The sequence below is a fragment of the Sycon ciliatum genome, chromosome 3 (assembly GCF_964019385.1).
Source record: "Sycon ciliatum chromosome 3, ocSycCili1.1, whole genome shotgun sequence".
Classification (NCBI taxonomy): Eukaryota; Metazoa; Porifera; class Calcarea; order Leucosolenida; family Sycettidae; genus Sycon; species Sycon ciliatum.
The window spans coordinates 36,258,868-36,282,578 of record NC_088645.1 but is presented as its reverse complement, the minus strand read 5'-3'; the positions used below and the strand labels follow the sequence as shown (position 1 = coordinate 36,282,578).

The 23,711-nt window shown below is 45.2% G+C and overlaps 1 protein-coding gene across 1 annotated transcript in view; it reads left to right on the top strand.

The window, feature by feature from the left end:
• Nucleotides 1-23,340, top strand: part of LOC135813032 (sushi, von Willebrand factor type A, EGF and pentraxin domain-containing protein 1-like) — a 45,367-nt gene extending 22,027 nt beyond the window's left edge. Inside the window, exons 6-11 of the mRNA XM_065326251.1 lie at nt 1,214-1,378; nt 5,523-5,639; nt 11,808-11,969; nt 18,083-18,208; nt 21,231-21,395; nt 22,780-23,340. Coding sequence (XP_065182323.1) covers nt 1,214-1,378; nt 5,523-5,639; nt 11,808-11,969; nt 18,083-18,208; nt 21,231-21,395; nt 22,780-23,279 — 1,235 coding nt within the window. The 3' untranslated portion in view covers nt 23,280-23,340. The remainder of the gene's footprint in view (nt 1-1,213; nt 1,379-5,522; nt 5,640-11,807; nt 11,970-18,082; nt 18,209-21,230; nt 21,396-22,779) is intronic.
• The last annotated feature ends 371 nt before the right edge of the window (nt 23,341-23,711 follow it).

Sequence of the window (23,711 nt, the reverse complement as noted above, 5' to 3'; positions counted from 1 at the left end):
ATCCCATTGTATTTGACATCATACTAGAGCCTAGTAGAGGAAGAGCGTCGTGGAGTTCACATAATTATCATAGGGATAAAAATACATTTCTCATGAAATATAATAATAATTGATGATAGCTAGACGATCGTATACGATTGATGCAAAGTCCTTGCAATCCTTGAGGACTATTACGACGTGGTTGGTTACTTTAAGGGCATTCATTCAAGCAACATCAAACAAACGCGATACGCTCCTTGAAAAATGGAAAAAAATTCAAGCATATAACGACAGAACAGCAGACCAATCGAAACGAGTAAAAGTTTCCTTACCTCAGTCATCGTCCTGCCATGTAGTTGGACAGCCTTTTGACACGGTGGAACGGGCAGCTCTTGTCCAGACAAACAGGATATCCTTGTGGCGTCGAACGAAAGAGAGTGTCAGTGTATCTGACTCGTCAGATTGGTACTGTGCTGAACTTTTCTCGTTCTCCACTTTCTGCTTTCATCCCTCGCTCTGATGAAACCGTTCAAACGTCTTACTGGCAGCAATGGCCAGCCAAACAGGGGATCCTTGTGGCGTCGAACGAAAGAGAGTGTCGGTGTACCTGACTCGTCAGATTTGAACTGTGCTGAACTTTTCTCGTTCTGCAATTTCTGCTTTCATCCCGCGCACTGATGAAACGTCTTCCGAGAACCACAAGACGCTTTCCAGATTTGATTTTGAACGTCTCCTTATCCTCCTTGGTTACCTCGAGACAGATTACTGTCAGCAACTGCACAGCAGACCTGGCAGACATAGCTGAAGTGAAGAAAGGAATGCGCTGCCACGAGGCAAGCAAAACTGAAAAGGTGTTTGTTCTCTTTTGGGCACAACTCACAGGACGGCGTGACTGGATAAACTGGACTCCTGGACCGTGAATAGTGGACTTGTAGAAAAAGTGTACTCCTTATAGGGGATTGCGCGGCAGGATGAAGCTGATCAAAACTGAGTGGACTCCTGGACTCTGTATAGTGGATTTTGGACCAATGGACTATATATAGGGTGCTGGACATCATATAGTGCATGGACTCTATACTGAGTCCTACATATATTATGCTCTTGATAATAGGATGCAGCAGCTTCAACTTTGTGGCAACTCAATTGTGTGGCACTTCAACTTTGCGATGCCTCGACTGTGTCGTGCTTCAAGCTATGTCCGATGATTTTCATGCTTTATTCTTCTCCCGTTCAGAGAACTCGTGCCCCCCTCCGGCCCCGCTTCCCAATGCCGTTACCACCGGCAACAGCACTGTGGAGAAGAATGTTTCCTGCTTGCCTGGCTACACCCTGGCCCCTGGTTCACCACCAGTGATTTACTGCCAAACTAACCAGAAATGGACATTCTCTGCCTGCGAGGGTAAGTCCCACCGTTTGAACCAGAGTACAGTATTGCACAACTGGTTAAAAAAAAGAGCCCCGGCTATGAAGAGTGTGTTGTGGGTTTTGTTATGATAGACTGATAAGGTACAATAAGTACATGTATGTGAAGTAGAATTCAGAAACGTTTTTCTTCGATGATTTGCCCTTCTCCGTGCCGGCGTGGCTTGCCTGCGTGGTGCACAACGGCTGTATTCGCACCGGGAGGTGGCTGAGTCATCCGCTCGACTCGCTGTCTCTGAAGCTGCCATGCAGCACTAGACACTTGTTTATGCCTCGTCATCATTGCTTTTTCTCGTATGGTCCATGTATGTAACTACTGGTACTTGTTTTTATTGTATCATTGTGTTACTTAATTCTGCCCGTACAAGAGGCCGGTTTACCAAGTTAAAAAAATTTTCTTCGATGATCATCAGTGAACCTACATATTTTATTCCCCTAGCTATGCAGAAAACGTTACTTCAGTAACGTCTGGCGCTAGCCAGGGTCCACACAGCTTTTATTCCCGTAGCTATGCAGAAGACGTTACTTCAGTAACGTCTGGCGCTAGCCAGGGTCCACACAGCTTTAATTCCCGTAGCTATGCAGAAGACGTTACTTCAGTAACGTCTGGCGCTAGCCAGGGTCCACACAGCTTTAATTTGGTATTTGTTTGTTTGTGTGTTTGTTTGTTTGTTTGTGTCACGCCTGGCGCTATCCCGTATCTGTCCCTATCTGTCCCGTATCTGTGACTACAAAGGCTCTACAAGATTGTACATAACAGCTGTCCACAACATTTGCGGGCTCCTGTATCTGCCCCGTACCGTACCAATATTCGTGGTATTATGTATACGACTCCCGTTGTAGAGGGAGATTTGGAAAGAAATAGGGAGACGAGGAGGAAATAATTAAATTAGAATAGACGCCGAATAGGTGATAGGATGCGTCAGCATAAACATACATGTACTTTGGAAGAGAGATCCCGTCGTCTCCAAAATAAGCGTGAACGAGCGATTCAGCGCCGGTCACAGGAAACGTCGGAAGAGAGATCCCGTCGACTCCAGAACCCCCGTGATCGACAGAGTCCGTCGGTCCCAGGCAACGTCAGGACAGACATCCCGTTGAGTCCAGAACGCCCGTGATCGGCAGAGTCTAAGCCGGTCCCAGGAAACGTCAGGACAGACATCCCGTCGAGTCCAGAACGCCCGTGATCGGCAGAGTTAGCGCCGGTCCCAGTGAACGTCAGGACAGACATCCCGTCGACGCGCAGAAAAACTAAATCTGCAGCCTCTTTTGCCGTCGGACAGGATACGTATTATAGGAGACTGTAAAGTTATGTAATGTCCAAATTTCCACGTGAGCAGCAGGTCACTCGCGTTGATTTTTCGACGTGCGAGCCAAATAACGCGAGCTGAACTTTCGCGTCGCAGACATCCGGTCGACGCGCAGAAAAATTAAATCTGCAGACTCTTTTGCCGTCGGACAGGATACGTATTTTAGGAGACTGCTAATTTATGTAATGTGCTCCACAGGCAACCATGCATTCGGCGTCGTCATTGGCTCAACAGGTCAATGTACATGTATTACTACAAAAAGGCCAGAAAATCCGATTACTGTATTAAAATCAACAAATTTTCGCTGGCGATTTAATTTCGCTAATTTCGCCGCTTGGTACCAACCGGCCAAAGTAAATCGCAGGCCAAAGTTCGTCATAATTATAGGCAAATGATGCATGATTGAGCAATGGATGCATGTGAGAGCAAAAATACCTATCGATTTCAAATTTGACGTGAAATTGCGCGTCACGTCGGAAATAACGTGCATCTTAACATCTCTAATAGGGAGGTTTCTATTTCTCATCGGCCAAAATTTGTTGATTTACAGTATAAGGAGATAAAAAGAAAAGAAGGAGCAAACCAAAAGTAGATGATTATTAGAGAAATAACAATGCGCAATAAATTCTGCAAATATTTTTGCCTCAGTTCTTATAACATGTACGATGAGCTAGGCAAAAAAGCATAAAAGCATAGCGTAGGGCCCTGAGCTTCCAAGCTCTCTCGTTTGGTATTTGTTTGTTTGTGTGTTTGTTTATTTGTTTGTGTCACGCCTGGCGCTATCCGTATCTGACGGCAAAAAAGCATAGGATGTTATAAATTTTTCAATTCTCCTATTTTTTAAGGCATATCCTGGGATTCGAACCCGCACTATCGCCCTACATGCATTCCCCCATACACTTCGCATTCATACCCATTCTTCCAAGTTGCTTCACGTTATTATCTTGCGTTTGAAAGCCCTATTTGAATATTGCGGGCAGCTGTATGTGGCCAGCTGTGTTTGATGGTACGGTACGGTGCGGGAGACGGTATCGTATTACCCTCGATCGTACCTGTCCCGTACCTATCCCCTACCGTACCGTGCCATCAAAGACGGCTGGCCACAATGCATATTCAAATAGGGCTTTCAAATGCAAGATCACAATGTGAAACAACTTGGAAGAATTAGCATGTGTGCGAAGTTTATCGGGGGATGCATGCAGGGCGCGCAATAGTGCGGGTTCGAATCCCAGGTTATGTCTTAAAAAAAAAGGATTTTTTTAAAGAATTGATAACATCCCTATGATTGTTTCGTCAAGGTCATCAAGGCAAAAAAGCATAGCGTAGGGCCCTGAGCTTTCAAGCTCTCTCGTTTGGTGTTTGTGTGTTTGTGTGTTTGTGTCACGCCTGGAACTATCCCGTATCTGTCCCGTATCTGTGACTACAAAGGCTCTACAGGATTGTACATAACAGCTGGCCACAATATTTTGCTGGCTCCGGTATCTGTCCCGTACCATCCCGTACAAACAGCTGGCCACAATATTCGTCGTATTATGTATACGACTCCCTGATGTAGAGGGGGATTTGGAAAGAAATAGCGAGGCGAGGAGGAATAGAATTTAGAATGGGCGTTAGTTGCCGAATAGATGATAGGATGCATCAGCAAAAACATACTTTGGAAGAGAGATCCCGCCGCCTCCCAAATAAGCGTGAACGAGCGATTCAGCGCCTGTCACAGGAAACGTCGGAAGAGACATCAGGACAGACATCCCGTCGACTCGCAGAAAAACTAAATCTGCAGACTCTTTTGCCGTCGGACAGGATACGTATTTTAGGAGTCTGTAAAGCTATGTAATGTGCTCCACAGGCAACCATGCATTTGGCCGTCCTCATTGGCTCAACAGGTCAATGTATTACTACAAAAAGGCCAGAAAATCCGATTACTGTATTAAAATCAACTAAATTTCGCTGGCGATTTGATTTCGCTGATTTCACCACTTGGTACCAACCGGCCAAAGTAAATCGCAAGCCAAAGTTTGTCATAAAGGCAAATGATGCATGATTGAGCAATAGATGCATGTGAGAGCAAAAATACCGATCGATTTCTTTTTGAAAACTCCAATCGGCCAAAAGTTTAATGACGGCGAAAAGTTTTGTTTCGAGATCGTCCAAAGTTTCGAGATCAGCCAAAATTTGTTGATTTACAGTATAAGGAGATAACAAGAAAAGAAGGAGCAAACCAAAAGTGGATGAAATTAGAGAAATAACAATCCGCAATAAATTCTGCAAATACTTTTGCCTAACTCATAATATTCAAACTGATTGAAACGTTTTTGCAATACCATGATGTTGCCAATCAACGGAAAAAACATTTCCATCAGTTCTAATAACATGTACGATGAGCTAGGCAAGAAAGCATAAAAGCATAGCGTAGGGCCCTGAGCTTCCAAGCTCTCTCGTTTATTTTTTTCATTTTGTCCTCTCACCATCCTTTCAAATACATTCTAAGCTATGTGTGCATTTGAGCTGGGATGTTAAGCCAACGTCATCATGGCTAAATACAGGAAGGACAAAATGTTACGAGTTATGACCAATGCGGTTGCCAATGTAACCGAAATGCATGCAGGTAAGTATGCCCTTATTTGATAATCGTCTCTGGGGTGGTCTGTTAATCGTCTCTGGGGTGGTCTGTTTATGACCTGGGACAATCTATACCAGAGAAAACCACATCTCCTTTGCAAACGTGTTCATGTCCCGACTTGGTCTGTACGCCCTACACTCTGCCCTTGCCTTCATGCTATGTACGGAATTCTGAATTCTGTTTTCCTGCAGACAATTGCAACTACTTTAACGTCACGTGTCCTCAGGCTGAGCAATGCTTAAGCACCTCAGGGTCCTACACATGCTGCAAGCTCGGCTATGGACTCGATGCACAGGGGAAATGCGCTCGTAAGTTCCTCTGTGTGACTCTGTTACTCAATCGAATGCACCATGACATGTGCAGTGGCTACAACTGATATCCGACACATGATTAGCGTGGTCAATATTTTCGAGTGTCTGCTCTGAACGTCGGAGCTCGCGCTTCCTGCCGACTGGCTTGACACTTGACTGACTTACGACTGCGTCTGGAGAACACAAGGAGCACGTCGAACCTTCCATTCTGCAAATCTGCAAGAAAGCACCACTCCCTGCTCGAATACACAGTTTTCATATTATTGCAAAAGGAACAGTAGGGGAAGCAAACTGGCTGAAAAGAGAAAAAATACCATACTCGCCAAGACTCGAACCCGGGACCTTGCTTGTCATGAGCAATACTCTAACCATCTGAGCCACGGGGCTAGGCCGAACCTAGAAGGCACAGACAATGCGTTCACTCCAAAGGCTGCTCAGAAAACGTGCCGCGCATAATGATGGCACCTGGGTCTCTGCATCAGCGCTGAGATTTGTATTTATGAATTCTCCACAGGCCTTAGCCTAAATCGAGGGAGTCTACGTCAAAAGCTTATGAAGAAGAAGAAGCTGAGGAGAGAAATAAAAATAAAAGATAGAAAAACGCGGGGTGTTAGTAATTTAACACAGTGCTCTATAGCCTAGTTCACATTCGACGGAACGCTGACGATACGGGACGTAAGTGCTGGGGTGACACGACATACTGCAGTCGTTGCGTCATTTAACAGCAAACGCCGACAGTCATAAGGCACGGTCCGTGACAGGGTGACTTTAGGACCTAATTTCTTGTTTTTCGGGACTTCTTTTCAATTATTTCTCCATGAATGAAGCGGAATCAAGTTCACAATACCAGTTTTTCATGACCACCAAAAAAGTAGCTTCGAAAGGTGTGCCTTTCAAATAATAGCTACAGGAAATGATAAAACAGTTCGTCTGTCACGCTCCTGAACTATCCCTAAATACCATAAGTGACATCAGACCTAATCTTGCTAAAATTCAACTCAAGTCATGTTATCCATTCTACGAGTTATCATGGGAAGCGCAGTGTTCGAAATGCTAAAAATTTCAAAGTACGAATCGGGAGTAGTCGGCGCACGACGCCGTCTCCTGTTCACACTCAAAATGCAGCTTTTTTGTACGCTTGCGTCCCCGTCTATGCCCGTCTACGGTATGAAAATTTCGATCGATCCAACTCTTCCCGTCGCTTCCCGATCCGTGTGGCAGTACGGTTGCTTTCTCGTTCCTGGTGTTCACATTAGACGCCGTCAGACTGTCCAGTCGCTTCCCGTCGATCCTTGCGTCGTGTACCGTCGTGCCCCGGGCTGTCGAATGTGAACTAGGCTTACAATATCGCTAGTCTATGTGGAGTGAAACCAGAGGGCTCATAACAGGTGATAGCAAAGTGGGTGCAGACAAGAGCGGTAAAACATTTTGGGCTGGATACAGCACGAATGGCAACCGAGAGAGAGTTCCATGTGGCAGTGGTGACAAAGAGAAAGGTGGTACGGATGTGTGTGCTTGCTCTAGCAGGCGAATCGCGTGTCGTGTCGCAGAAAGTTGTATTGTGAATCGGCCTTTATTCATACCTCGTAACATTTTATCTTTCTTTTTTACCATAATTAAATTGGCCCACCATCCGAGTTCAACTTCGGTACAGGTAATGTTTTACCTGAAATAAAACGTGACTTAAAATTCAACCATGCCAAGCCACACAGTGTGCAGAATGCATTTTTGGATCTGGAAAAACCACTGCCGTTTCCGTGCTGCCTTCTCGATACATACGTATGCACACTGTATATCATGTGCACATTCACATGTCTGAAGGTTTGTGGTTTTTCACTAAAAATCAATAAAAAAACTGGTTTCGCGAAATTTTCGCGCTACCGAACCGTTGATTTCGGAAAATATCGAAAATACTAAACCAGCGAAAATTCCCAGTTTTACAGTTTATAACATACCGTAAAGTCTTGTACAAAAGTCGCGGCTTCTATGACTTTTTTACTGAAATTTTGCGGGCTTCTATATGAGACAGGCTTCTATACAAGACAGGTATTTCTATGTATGTCAACACTAAAACCAGGCTTATGTGTGATTTGATTGTCCCAAAATTGCGGCTTCTATTCAAGTGCGGCTTTTATACAAGACTTTATGGTAGTCTACTGGCAAGGCGGTGATGCTGTGCCAAGCGTTATCTGACCGAGCAGTTCGCAAAATCCACGCCTTTCCATCGACGACTTTTAACAAGCTGCAATAAGGCAGCAGCGGCGCCAGCAGTACAAGCAGGGAGACACGACCCGTGAGCGGAAAGCAGCGCTAAGGCCGCTGTGGCCCTTGCGCGCCTCGGATGGGTTTTGGACCGTGCTAGATGTCATTGAAACTGAAACGTGGCACAAATCTCTGGCTCGCGGGTCGAGTATCTTTGGCCACGACTGCAGTATTGGTGGCACCACAAGGGCAGAAAGGGTGTGGGGAGAATCAGCCACGGCGATCTTAACCAGTCCTTGTTACGTTTGAATGCGTTGGGTTCTTCTGCCATTGCTGTTTCTACATTCTGCGGATTGCAATAGTTATATTTTGTGTTGAGTAGCTGTACATTTGGTTGAGCTTGAATTATTCTTTTGTGGCCATTAGCGAGAGTAAATAAGCTCCAAAGAGTGTGCGACTGTCAATATGGTGTCTCCGACAGCGAAAACTCGCACCAAACGTTTCAGGTTCCCTTTGTACTACGTACAATGAAGGAAAATGAAAACGTCACATAAATTTCTACATCAGATTGCTAAGTTGAAGGGCTGTAGGCCGTGTAGACAAACGGATAGTGCTACCACATTCACGCCTCGTGTGTCCCTCTTGTTGCTGGTCTGTAATGTCCTGCATCTGATTGTCAGCTTCTAGTATGCTGCAGTACTGTCAAGTCTTATAACGAAGTGCTAAATCTAACGAGTTAACGAGGAACACACGCTTCCTACCGACCTTGACACTCGCCTGCTCCGTCAAGTGTCAAGTTCGGCAGGAAGCGTGTGTTCCTCGTTGCAAGAATCAACTTCATGACTTATACCGCCGAAGTCGCAACTTCTAAGAGGAGACCTTTGCTGTTAAAAAAATATATATGTTGGACTCAGTAGAGCGTCCAGCCCCTATATGATGTCCAACCCCTATATAGAGTCCATTGGTCCAAAATCCACTGTACAGAGTCCAAACTTGGAATCAACTGTGAGCTCAAAGTTTCGATGGACATCACTCCCTGTATAGAGTCCAGCCAATTGGCTTCACCCCTATATAGAGTCCATTGGTCCAAAATCAACTGTACGGAGTCCAATCTTTGAAATCAACTATAAAGAGTCTTTATGTGGACAACACCCCCTGTATAAAGTCCAGCCAATTAGGCATCCCCTATCGAGCTCGAAAATAGACATAGGATCTGCTGTAAGCAGTGAATATTAACCAGAAAACGGCCTCTCCCTTTAATCCTTTACATCATTCACTTCTCAAGATAAAAAATATATATTGAGGCGCCACTGCAGCCACGTCATTACATGAAAAACCCTACAAACACCATCCTCAAATCAAGTGGTCTCTTCGCAGACGCTGCAAATTACAATATCTCAATCATGTAGTGTTGCCAACTTATTGTGCACGCACACACACATGCACACACCCACACAACGCCAAGAAAATAACTAGAAAAAAACCAAGAATCGAAAGAGAATAATGGAGAGCCCAGGATTAATTATTTGTTTTCAAATTATTGTGTGCGCGCGCGCGCACACACACACACACACTTATACAACGCCAAGAAAACACCAAGAAAAGAGTAGAACGTCCACCCATTTACATGTAAAGTCAAGAGGGATAACAAATAATTATACGAAACGAATGCGTACGGGGAAGGGTACACGCACGTTTACATACACGTAGTAGTGTAAGAGAGTAACATAGTGCAGTGGTCAGCATAATACTAGCACATGCTGAGAGTGCAATAGCAAGCTTCACCATTGCTCATGGCCATGCAAATGTTCAGCAGCACTCAGTTCCGCAAGCTTCTGAAGATCAGCACACCTGCAACAAATAGATAGCACAAGGATACGCTTATTACCGTAATGATGCATGGGAGCACACAAATACCAAGTTCTCAACGAATGTGATGCTCAATGAAAATCAATCCACTCAAAGAAATGTGAACAGGTGATGGTGGGTACAATAATCTATTAGTAATACGAGGAATAAGATGGTTTGTGCACACTCAAAACGCACAGACACACCAACATACATGTGGTGTACACAGTGTTTCACTTCACTGCAACTAAATTGAAATGAGATGATTTGAACAATCTGTACAGCGTTGCTGTCAGTCAGTCTTCCCCAAGATGGAAATGCAATGATTTGTTGTCACGAGGCAGTTTCACTGACACAATGTCATGTTCGTGACATCAAAACGGTTACTTCAGGGAATACGAGTATTAGCTTGAGAAGCTTTTTCTTGTCATTGGCATACAAGCAATCCTCCTAGTCCTACTACTACTAGTACACTGGCACTGCGTTTGTGGATCCCATTGTATTCGACATCATACTACAGGAAGAGTGTCGTGGAGTTCACATAATTATCACAGGGATAAAAATACATTTCTCATGAAATAAAAATTGATGATAGCTAGACGATCATATACGATTGATGCAAAGTCCTAGCAGTCCTTGAGGACTATTACGAAGTGGTTGATTACTTTTAGGGCATTCATTCAAGCAACATCAAACAAACGCGATACGCTCCTTGAAAATGGAAAAAAATTCAAGCATAACGACAGAACAGCAGACCAATCGAAACGAGTAAAAGCTTCCTTACCTAAGTCATCGTCCTGCCATGTAGTTGGACAGCCTTTTGACACGGTGGTACAGGCAGCTCTTGTCCAGTCAAACAGGGGTATCCTTGTGGCGTCGAACGAAAGAGAGTGTCAGTGTATCTGACTCGTCAGATTGCAACTGTGCTGAACTTTTCTCTTTCTCCGCTTTCTGCTTTCATCCCTCGCTCTGATGAAACCGTTCAAACGTCTTACTGGCAGCCATGGCCAGCCAAACAGGGGATCCTTGTGGCGTCGAACGAAAGAGAGCGTCAGTGTACCTGACTCGTCAGATTTGAACTATGCTGAACTTTTCTCGTTCTGCAATTTCTGCTTTCATCCCGCGCACTGATGAAACGTCTTAAGAGAACCACAAGACGCTTTCCAGATTTGATTTTGAACGTCTCCTTATCCTCCTTGGTTAGCTCGAGACAGATTACTGTCAGCAACTGCACAGCAGAATTGGCAGCCATGGCTGAAGTGAAGAAAGGAATGCGCTGCCACTGCGCTGCCACGAGGCAAGCAAAAGTGAATTTTTTTTAAAAATGTGTTCACTTTCGGGGCACAACACACAGGACGGCGTGACTGGATAAACTGGACTCCTGGACCGTGAATAGGGGACTTGTAGAAAAAGTGTACTCCTTATAGCGGATTGCGCGGCAGGATGAAGCTGATCAAAACTGAGTGGACTCCTGGACTATGTATAGTGGATTTTGGACCAATGGACTCTATATAGGGTGCTGGACATCATATAGTGCATGGACTCTATACTGAGTCCTACATATATCTATTCTACAGAAATCGATGCTTATACTGTTGTTATTGAGCGTTGAGAATGAGTGAGAATCGTTACCTTTGAAAGTACACGTAAACCGGTCAATTTTAGGAAAGTGTTATAATTCTGCCTCGTGTAATAGAATAATGGCTTTTTACAGCATTTTTTAATCACACTTGTTAGTGCCTCACTTGCAAATTTTGTTGTTGCCACCTTTTCCATCGCTACTGTTGTGCTCCCGATTTGTATTACTTACATAGTTCTTGTGCATACCTCTAGGCATTATTCTAAGCTGTTTTCCTTTCTCAAGGTGGGGAAGCTCCACTGCAGCCGCTTCGTTGCACTGAACACACTACGTATGCCATCCTTAAAGCTGCAAATCGCTATGGTCACAATCAGGTTTTCGACCAGGAACCTCCAGCAGGATATCCTTTCTATCTGTTTGAGTTGTTCATGGAATCGCCTAGGGAAGAAGAGCAGTGGTTAACACAGAGAAGGGCTGCAGCTCTCTTTTGGCCGCTGCTTTCATGCACTGAGCAACGTTCTTTCCTTGCGTTTCAGAAAACGTTTGCGGTGCATTCAAAGGACAACCTAATACCGTCTACACCAGGGTCAGCAACGTGGCCAAGAATGTGTCTTGCCCCCCGGGCTTTCGTCTTGCGCCTCACAGCCCATCAACCATCTACTGTGATGGCACTAACTGGACATACTCTTACTGCACAGGTTAGTCCAACTCGGGTATACTAGTAGTTATTATTTCCATTAATGTAGTGTCTTGTATTAAAGCCTATCTCGAATAGAAAAAGCCTGCTTTGAATGCAAGCCTGACTTTCACAGGGGCGTCGGAAGGAGGTATAAAGTGGTACGGCTCGACAGTCAGAGGGGGTCCGGGGCAACTTCCCCCGGGAATGTTTTTTTCAAAAAACACTGTTATCTAAACCTTCCCAGGCACTCAGTCATGCACCCCGTGCACACCGTCACACAAAAGATCACAGCCTTTTCAGATAAGGAACAAATTGTGCATGGTTGAAAGGAGAGAGAAAATGAGAGAGGAGCAAGAGAGAACTGGCTGCGCCAAGAAGAGCGAATGCAAAACCGCTGTCCCTGGCAAAACGTGCGCGTACAAGTGCAGCACAAACGAGACCAGCGTACTACACGCAACAAATAAGGGTAGCGGGACGCAACCTAAAACGATACCAGTCTCCCCAGAAAGGTGCGCTGCTGCGCACAGCCCGCGTATCCATGGAAAACATGGTGCGAAACAAATGCAGAGATGCAGAAGCAAAATAAATCAGAAATTCGAACGACAAACAGTAGTGAGCAAGACGAAGACAGAAAGATCAAAGATAAGGAAAGAAAAGTGTTTGATCTGTCAGTGGGTGCTTGCACCCAATACGGGGTGACAGTAAACCCTGTCAGATAGTGACACATCGTAGAGTTACTCTGCAGAGGGACTTCACTGAGCAAGAATATAACAAACCACGTAAGTAACTCTAGCAAATCGTGAATAATAATAATGCATACACAATGTTATCTTAAAAGTATTCGAACACCATAGTTCCCTTTCAACACTCAAAATACCCCTCTAAGAGGGTCTCCAAAGGTACAAAGTCATTAAGGATAACAAAGAGACCGACTAGATCTACGAGTCACGACGCATACATGCCATGCAGTTCCGTAGTCGACAGTCTAGTCACGCGTTACACGGTGCAGTGACCTGACTGGTGCACCAGTGACGGATCGCGGCTCACGATCACGCTTGGTGATGTACAAACTTGATACCCCCATTTTTTACACCGGATTTGGACGTTCCGCGTGGACCAGCTGGAGCCAAAAGTGGTACGGCTCGAGCGTACCAGTCGTAATGCTTCCGACGCCCTTGTTTCAAGATACACAGTCGGCGCACTGGTCTGGTTTTAGTGTTGATACATATAGAACTACCTGGTTTGAATAGAAGCCTGATGTGAATAGAAGCCTAGCCCTTACATCGGCTTCTACTGGAATAGGCCCGACTTCAATACGTGGCATTACAGTATTTATAATAACAAGAGTGCATGAAATCCAGAGGGTGCAGCTCGCATGGGTTGCTCTCACGGCGGAATTCCGTGATTACCTTATTTTGGTGATGTGTGCAGCTCGGATGGGTTGCTGTCACGGCGGAATTCCGTGATTACATTATTTTAGTGATGTGTGCAGCTCAGATGGGTAGGGAAGGCCTCTTTTACGGGCAAAGCAAAGCACAATCATCACCATGTATCAGTACAGTGAGTAGTTAAACCCAACACGAATGAAAAATGTGAAATGGAATAAAACAATATTTGTAAACAAAAATAAATAAATCAAAATTCAATATCGAACACGAATAAAATAAAATAAAAATATGTAAAAAATAAAAAATAAACAATATCGAACACGGAATTAATTCCGGAACTATCTACCCAACCAATTCATAAGGCAATACCCGCACACTGTGTCAGTGATGGAACTCCGTTACCCGATCAACATGCATAGACCACTCAATCACATGCTTAGAAGCCGCTCTCCACAATGGCCAACTCCCTCATCGCATTAACTGGACGATGCAGCTCAGATGGGTTGGGGTCACGGCGGAATTCCGTGATTACATTATTTTGGTGATGTGTGCAGCTCGGATGGGTTGCTGTCACGGCGGAATTCCGTGATTACCTTATTTAAGTGATGTAGCGCATACAAGCTTTGAAGCAGTATCCAAGCGCGTCTCTTGGTGTACAACTGCAGCTCAGTTGTACGCCCTACGCCATTTCCCGCCTCAGATCTGCGCCAAATATGATGTAAAAAATGCCATTTTCCGTGGTTGGATTCACCCTCCCTTTCTTGTATCGGCTATGTATTATTATGTGCCATGAAGTGGAGACGATAAATAAATAAAATAGATAAATAAACACGGAATTCCCCCGTAGAAAAGGCTGCACACTCTGGTTTTCATGTACTCTTGATAATAATTATCCTATCCACGATGGCAATTAACCACATTGCGTTACAGATCCTTTCAATGTTCTTATCTTTCCTTTTCCTTCTCCACCTGTACTTCTCCTTAGTTTCCTCTTTTCTCTTTAGCTCTTCTCTTGTACCTTCTTGCTATCATTCACTGATGTGGGCGTTGAATAAATCATGGATTACACAACTCGGGGTACTGAGCCAATAGCCAAAATTTAATGTAAAAAATAAGCAAGCACACACACGGGTTACTACGAGTTATGAGTAACTGTCCACTGCTGTAACGAGATCATTGGTCTTACCATAACCTTGAACTTCCCTAGCTTGAAGGTTGTTGATTTGCACACTGGAGGTGTGTGAGAGCTAGGTCTCAGGTCGCTAAATGGCACAGTAACGTGTCAGTTTTGTGCCCGGTTATTGCACTTTCTGACTGCTTATTACCTTGTTACAGTCGTGGATAGTTGCTTCATAACTCGTTTCCATGTGATTTCTTCTATTTTTTTATTATAATCATTTATTGGCTCAGTATCCAAGATAATACGCAGTCAGAAAGTGCGATAACCGGGCACAAAACTGACACGTTACTGTGCCATTCAGCGACCTGAGACCTAGCTCTCACTCACCGCCAGTGCTCAAACCTCTTTTACAATGTCATTTACGTTTGGCTCAGTACCCGAGTTCAATTTTGCATTTGATAGTACGAAATTTGAAGGGCCTTAACCTAGCTCGAACACATCTCCATTGCGCAAACCAACAGCCTTCCAGCTCCAGGTTCAAGGTTATGGTAGGACCTATGAGGGGATGGCGAGCGCAGCAAAAATGTGCATAAACTATGTCCCAAGGCAAACTAAGAATGTCGACTATTACGGTATTCTGTCATTTTTGGGCTGACCAGAGTTCCCCGAATATACCGTAAAGTCTTGTATAAAAGCCGCACTTGAATAGAAGCCCCATCAAATCACACATAAGCCTGGTGTTAGTGTTGACATACATAGAAATACCTGTCTTGTGTAGAAACCTGCCTCATATAGAAGCCTGCAACATTTCACCAAGAAAGTTATAGAAGCCGCGGCTTTTATAATAATAATAAATAATATTCGCGGGATCCGCGTCGGCATCGCTTGAATGTTCAGAAACAAACAAACTAGCCTTCGCATCCGCAGGCCACCACTATGCCCATTACCCTTAGTGGCGAATGCAGACCTCACAAGTGAGTCAGGGGAGAGGAGGTTAGTCTCTCAACCAATCGGGCGTGTAACGGCCCATAACCCTGTAAACTGCATCCTTGTTATTCTCACTCCGAGCTGTGAGTACCCAGTTGACCGTGGGTGTCGGCGCAGTTCAGCACGCTTTTACACGCTCCCTGCTACCAGCGCGGGTCTTGAACTCGGGACCTCATGATTCGCAGGCAGGCCTGCAAACCAATCGGCCATATGCCAGACTTTACGGTAAGCATCTGCCGCTAGGGTTTATCGGGTGTTAGCGGCCGTCGTGAGTTCCTTTCGGGAACGGACACGATAATTTACTTTTTTTACGGTAAGTCACACTTTTTACACAAAATTTCACTGAGGGTAAAAAAGGGGTGCGACTTGCAATCGAGCATGACTTACTACTGAAATCAATATATCGAAACAACATGGCTCCTGCCTAACATAGCACTGCTAGCCCCGAAACCTATAGACTCGAGCCCCCACATTCTCACACAGCTTTTCATGCAGCGCTACAAGACCCATGCCCACCCTCTCCTGGCATAATATTATTATTATACACCAGCATGGTCGGCACCCCATCCTCATGTTGCCTGATGATGACACAACTCTGAACCAATTAGAAGTCCACCATAGATTTATACTTAAAATTCTTTACAACAAGGATCGATGTTTTCCTTCGGATGCCCTTTATCGACTTGCACACACTTCTCCTCTCTCCGTTCGTCATAAGCACCATCTCTGTACACTGGTTCATAAAATATTTCTTCATAAAACCCCTTCACACGTGATGAAGTACAATTGGTTTTCGACAAGCTCAACCCGTAACGCGCTCATCCTGCCTCTTGTTAAGTCAGCCCAGTATCTAAAGTCCCTTTGTTTTCCGGCTACTCTCATTGGTTATCATTACCATACGGTCTAAAAACTTGTTCTTCTATTGGTCAGTTTAAAAATCTACTATCACAAATGAATTAGACGCAATAATTATCATCGAAGAACATTCTCGAATACCTGGGTGATGCACGAATTTTGATAGTGCTCACTTCCGTTAATCGTTTTTCTTTGCAATTTTCCAATCATTTTCTGCTTTAATTCATATTTGCTTTGTTTTCCGAGCTTACTATTGCCGTGGCTGGCTCAACGCCCTTGTCTCAGGGGATTCTGTCCCTGCATTAGCTATGCTTGTCACATGCTATGAGATTGTGTCTAATAATAATAATAATAATAATAATAATACGAAGTAGTGGTTGCGACTTCGGCGATGATTTGTAAGAAATGGTTTGCTCCCCACACCGGAGCTCGCGCTATTCCGCCGACTTTACTTGACACTTGACTGACTCACGACTGCCATCCAGAGCACACGAGAAGTCCATCGAACCTTCGACTCGGCAAACCTGCAAGAAAGCACCACTCCCTGCTCAATACACAGTGTTTCGGGGAATTCACCCCTCATCAGTTGAGCTTGAGTAGGCTGAGGAAGATTGTGCCTGAAGAGCACCACTTATATAGTGCTCTCCAGGCACAAACATCACCAGGGATACAAACTTACAGAGACGCTCCGTTTCAAGCGCGACAAACACCTCCTGAACACCAGATACACTGACTCACGCTGCTATCTGGTGTTCACGAGGTGTTTGTCGCGCTTGAAACGGAGCGTCTCTGTAAGTTTGTATCCCTGGTGATGTTTGTGCCTGGAGAGCACTATATAAGTGGTGCTCTTCAGGCACAATCTTCCTCAGCCTACTCAAGCTCAACTGATGAGGGGTGAATTCCCCGAAACACTGTGTATTGAGCAGGGAGTGGTGCTTTCTTGCAGGTTTGCCGAGTCGAAGGTTCGATGGACTTCTCGTGTGCTCTGGATGGCAGTCGTGAGTCAGTCAAGTGTCAAGTAAAGTCGGCGGAATAGCGCGAGCTCCGGTGTGGGGAGCAAACCATTTCTTACAAATAATAATAATAATAATAATAATAATGTAGAAGAGAAAAGGACAATCATATGGATACGAGTTAAGAGTAACTCTCCATCACTGTAACATGATACTTTATACAGTCAGAAAGTGCAATAACTAGCCCCCCGAGTTTAATAATAATAATAATAATAATAATAATTTGCAGAAAATAATAATATTATGATCGTAATATTAATCACTTGCCAATAACAAAGACAACAATAATACCATCAGCCCCCATTCACCGGTTTTGACGGTGCTTCACTGATGTTCAATGAGAAGAATTATATTGCTGCCTTCAGTGCTATTGTGTCGCTGAAGGGCTCGATTTCAGATTTGATGACGGTTACTTTTCAACGGATTTTGTTTTCTGATTTAGCTCTCTTGCTATTACTGTACCTGCTTGTGTTAAGTCTCATTCTCGCAGATTAGTTGTATAATAGATTGTACATGCATCATTGTAGATTTGCTGTTCACAGTATTTCTCTCTTTTTTCTTTCTTTTTTCTCAGTCTTCCTTATTACATTTTCTTCACATACAACAGCAGTACTCCCCATGGTCTTAAATGACCCGGGATGCTGCATAATACAAACACAAAACCAATAAAGCCACCCCCATAATAATAATAATAATGATTGCGAGAGCATGAAACTTGAAGAAGTTGAAGCAAACAAGCCTTGATTGTCCTTAATGTTTTGTGTCACAGATATAGATGAATGCGATGTACAACCACTCCCCTGTGAGCTGAGTAGATGTGTCAATGACGTGGGAACGTACCAATGCTGCCCTCTCGGCTATCGCAAGAATATATCTCTGCCGACACGCTGTGGAGGTTAGTCACTTGCTCAAGCCCTGCGTGTCTTCGGGCAAGAACATGTTCTAATGTGTCCTGTGGATCTTTACTGTATATGTGGGTGTGTGAGCCTGACAATGCGCCTGAGCCTCCGCCCCGAGTGGTATGTACGGTATGCGGACGGGATTTTGCATGGAATGGAGACATGGCTCGGCATAAGTGTCTGGAGGTGCGTGCGCGGCCTGTGTCTGAGCAGCGGGGCGCCAGTCAGTGCGGGCGGTGTGGGCAGTAGCTGAGAAGCCGCTGTGGCTTGGTCCGGCATGTGTGTGCCTCAACGGTGGATGCCACAGTGCTACCTGGAGCTACCGGAACGTCGGCACCGGCGGAGGGATGTTGTGCCGCGCATTGTGACAGGTGTGGTCGCTGCTTTCGCGGTGTCCGGGGACGGGGCAGGCATCTCTGTTCAAGGGGGCGAATAGACCAACAGCAGAGGAGCGCTCAGCCTTCCAGCACGTGTGCATATGCGGCAAGCGGATGCGACTACCCGTGCACCTGGAGCGTCATCGAGCGTCGTGACCTCTCTCTCTCTCTCTTCTCAAGTTTCCCAGTGATGGGATCACGTGACCCCTTTGCGGCAGTGACTCTACAGGACAGGACAGGAACGGTGTGTGTGTGTGTGTGTGTGTGTGTGTGTGTGTGTGTGTGTGTGTGTATGTGTGTGTATGTGTATGTGTATGTGTGTGTGTGTGTGTGTGCGTGTGTGTGTGTGTGTGTGTGTGTGTGTGTGTGTGTTTGCAGCACAGCTACGGCACTACTACATGCTGTACGTGTGGCGGCCATGTTCCTCTATCCATTCTTTAAATTTGAAACTTGGATGTTGAGCCAATAATAAATGTAGAAAGTAAAGGACATAATTATGGATACTAGTTAGGAGTAACTGTCCACCCCTGTAACTAGATACTATAATTATAAAGTCAGAAAGACGTCGAATGTCTCAGTACTCTGTCAGTTTTGTGCCTGGTTTATGGACATTCTGACTGTATATACAGTCCATTTCAAAACCATAGACCCGTAGTGTTTTGCAAAATTCGATGGGATTCATTTTAAAAAATGGTTTTTTTCTCCAGATTCCGTCTCTGCATCGCTTCACAATTCTGGCTATACACTTTGTTTTCGCTACAATTGAAGTTTATTTTTAGGCCAGGTTTCCCGGTTTTACATGTAATTCCTGTTTTGAAGGGTTTGACCAGTTTGTTTCGGATTTTTTGCTCCTGGTGAGACAGTGCTGCGCCCAGACCATCGCCGGTGCATTTTTGTACGGGTCCTGGTAGCCACGTGGTTTCGATCCGTGATTTCCAGTACAAGTGTGGGGCATTCGAATCCCATCACGACTCCTGCCTTTTTTTCTCTTCTTTTCTGCATGTTTTGGATCTTGTTGGGTGAAATACAGTAGGGATGATAATTATATTTTCTCTTTTTGATATGATTTGAGCCTCTCTGTTCCCTTCGCCTGACACAACGAGTGACAGTGGTTTCATTCATGCCAGTTGCAGGGGGAGTTCAATGACGAGGATTTCGGATACTCAAGCTTAGATCAAAATCCAGCTCTTGTTCGAAGGAACAATGAACACGACTAATCATATCTTTCTCGGCATCGCTGAGATTCTTACGGGCCTTGGAAGCCGTTACAGTCAGCCACTCAAAAAATGCAAACAAGAAGAAGATTCATTTGAGACTTTCATTTCTTTGGAGACTTTCCTCACACCTTTTCATTTTGGGACTTTGCGTGTTTTGCATCTTTTGTATTTCCTGCGGCGACGAAGAAAAACCTGAAAAACACATCTGAAAACCAGAAAACATTCAGGCAAAACTCACGGCTGTCGCGCGCTACAGTACGTACGACTCATACGTATGAATTCACTCGTCTATAGTTTTTGAAATGGACTGTAGTATCTAGTTACAGTGGTGGACAGTTACTCTTAACTCGTATCCATATGTCCTTTTCCTTTCTACATTCTTAGAATGTCGTTTGATGACTCCACACCAGCCATAAACATACCAATAAGATGTTCTCGCCCTCTAAATAAGTTCTTTCAATTTGATTTTAGAAAGGGTTAGGAGAACTGCTTCAAACTCAAGGATCAGTCGGGGAAACGAACTGTCTGAAAAGAGAAAAAATGCCAGACCCACCAGGACTCGAACCCAGGACCTTGCTTGTCATGAGCAATGCTCCAACCAACTGAGCTATGGGACCAGGCCGAACCTAGAACGCGCTGGCAGGTGTTTCACTCCAAAGGCAGCTCACAACACGTGCCACAGCCCACAGGGACACACACTGATGGCACTTGGGTCTCTTCCCTCCCCAGAGGACCAACCATGTGCACGGTCAGTTTCCGTTTCCGCAGGGCGATGCGACACAGCTAGCGCATGTAGCCCTGTCAGGGCCCAAAGGGTTGAGAAATATAGAAAACTGTTTCTCCCCTGCCCCCCCCCCCCCTCCACACACATACATACTGTACACACACATACATACACACACATACATTTCATTGAGCAACACTGTACCAGGCCACCAAGCCGCTGCATTTAACACTACAATAATAGCAAGAGTATAATTATAACCCCCCCAAGAGTGTGCAACACATGATACCCTTTCTATGGGGTTCGCCGACTCCAAAAACTCACATGACGTGGTGTAGTGTCGTAGTTGTACGTTTCCAGCCCGTTTTAGCGAGCAGCGGAGTAATAAAAAAGCACACTCTGACAGAAACTCACTGCGCGTATGCAAATCCCCAGCATGTTTGTGGTAGATACTCGGATTGCGCGCCCGCTATCCTTCCTTTGTACGTAGAACGAACACGTTATGTGAGTTTTCGCCGTCGAAGACACCATAATGCAGAGTTGCACACTCTTGGGGGTTATATACTCTTGATAGTAGGATGCAGCAGCTTCAACTTTGTGGCAACTCGATTGTGTGGCACTTCAACTTTGCGATGCCTCGACTGTATCGTGCTTCAAGCTATGTCCGATGATTTTCATGCTTTATTCTTCTCCCGCTCAGAGAACTCGTGCCCCCCTCCGGCCCCAATTCCCAATGCCGTTACCACCGGCAACAGCACTGTGGAGAAGAATGTTTCCTGCTTGCCTGGCTACACCCTGGCCCCCGGTTCACCACCGGTGATTTACTGCCAAACTAACCAGAAATGGATATTCTCTGCCTGTGAGGGTAAGTCCCACCGTTTGAACCAGAGTACAGTATTGCACACCTGGTTAAAAAAAGAGCCCGCTATGAAGAGTGTGTTGTGGGTTTTGTTATGATGGACTGATAAGGTTAAATAAGTACATGTATGTGAAGTAGAATTCAGAAACGTTTTTCTTTGATGGTCATCGGTGAACCTACATATTTTATTTTATTAGTCCATCATGGAATTATGTTGGCTTTAATTGTTTTAGTCATTGTATTGCTGAAGTTTCTTTCTCCAAAACGGCTTTTTTCTTCTTCTTTTTTTCAGTGTTTTACTGAACTCCACAACCCAACAATCTTCAGGAAGACGATACGGTGGACATTGAAGGGCCTATAAATATAGGAGTGATGAAGGGATTTTATGTGATTAGTCAACAGGTGTCTCGGCACCACAACACCCCTCAGTATTATAGTGAAGGGTAACGAAGCGCCATCCTAAGGATCCGCTTTTTAAGAACACATTAGCTTGCAGTAACAAAGTTCCCGGGTTGCGTCCAGCTAACATGCTCCATAGTGGATGGGATGATGTTGAGATAGCAGGAGTGCTGGCCGCAGTATGATTCGGAGATAACTTGTTAGCAACAAGTGCTGGATGGTATGGTATTCTAAAAGATAGCAGGAGTGCTGAGGTCGGGTAGACGGATGCTGTCGTGCCCACCTGGTATGCGCTGAGCTCGCTGTTGACATGCAAAGTAACTCACCCTAAGTGCTGCTTGCATTGCTGGTCGACCAGCCCTTCTGGATACTAGTAACACCACGAGATCATAAGCTTATTAAATTAAAAGTTGAAAAATAAATTCACTGTTCGCGTGAGACTCGGCTGGAAGCCGAGTTTTCCGTATTCTGTATCGCATCGCAGTTTGCGATGCAAAATCAATCTACTGCTACTCAAAAGTCACCATGACTCGCAGAAAACTGCGATACATACAGACTATCCATGCCGAGCCTGCGCTATAGGGCTCTCCAGGCACAAACATCAAAAGGGATACAAACTTACAGAGACGATCCGTTTCCAGCGCGACAAACACCTCGTGAACACCAGATAGCAGCGTGAGTCAGTGTCGCTCCTGGACGGTGAGAACAGACGTCGAGGACCCTCGGTCATTCGCAACGCTGTCACCTCCAAACCAACTACAGCACACTGTAGTCGCAAGCCCGCGCTGGGCACAACAGTACGAAGTAGTTGTTGGGACTTCGGCGATGATTTGTAAGAAAGGGTTTGCTCCCCACACTAGAGCAGAAACTTTTCTGCAAAAATATGACAAGAAATTCATCCTTGAATTGGTATAATCGTTTCAGCCCTAATAACCCATAACTCCCAGCAGATATGTCCAACAATTGTGTGCGTGTGTTATCTGGCCTGCAGATGTGAAGTCACCTGGCGGACTGAACTCGACGAACTTGGTGGCTCCCATTGCCGGATCTATCGCTGCCGCTGTAATTGTACTTATTGTGGTGGCCTTCGTAGTACTTCGACGTCGCTCGCGGAGATCTGGCAACGCGCAGTTGAGGAAACCGGTCACGCCGCTGACGGGAATGCTCAGCACGTCCATGCTCCTAACCAACACAATGTCTCGCACGCAGAACGAGCGGTCGCGCGCAACTTCCGACACTAGAACCATCGTAGAGCGGCCGCCCTGTCAGGAGACAGCCTGCTCCCCGACCAGCGAATGTGCCAGCGGATACGCCAGCAAAAACGCCTGGGACCGGGGATCATCGTGCGGCGATGATGAGTCCAGCTCCGAGACCAGCAGGTACGCCGGCAAAGCCGCCCAAGAAAAGAAATCATGCAAGGAGGAGGAGTACTTCGACGAGACCAACAGATACGCCAGCCCCAAACTGATTAGAAAAGAATACTCGTGTTAGAATTCCATGTTACTTGCAGAATGTACGTAGAGAATAGACAAAAATGATTTCACCCCCCCCCCCCCCCCACACACACACACACAAGCAGACGCACTCCCTCGGTCCGTGTATGCACATGCTTGTTGGCCGCGCCATTGCATTCACCTGAACACAATCCATGACGTCACGCAAGCGCCTACTTACTACTGGTCATTAGCCAGTAGCTAGTGGCCAGTGAGTTTGGCTGAATACTGTCCAGACCTGCAGCACTGCTTTGCTCTGATAATTTGTATGCCGAGTCGACCTCTGCTGATGGCCTTCTACATACCAAAATGATCTATCATAATAATAGCAAGCCATAACCATTTTTTATTTCTTTATGTACCCTTGATAAGTATGAGAAGTCTCCGTCTTTTTTAAATCCCTTTCGTGTTGCAGCTCTGTTTTAGTCTG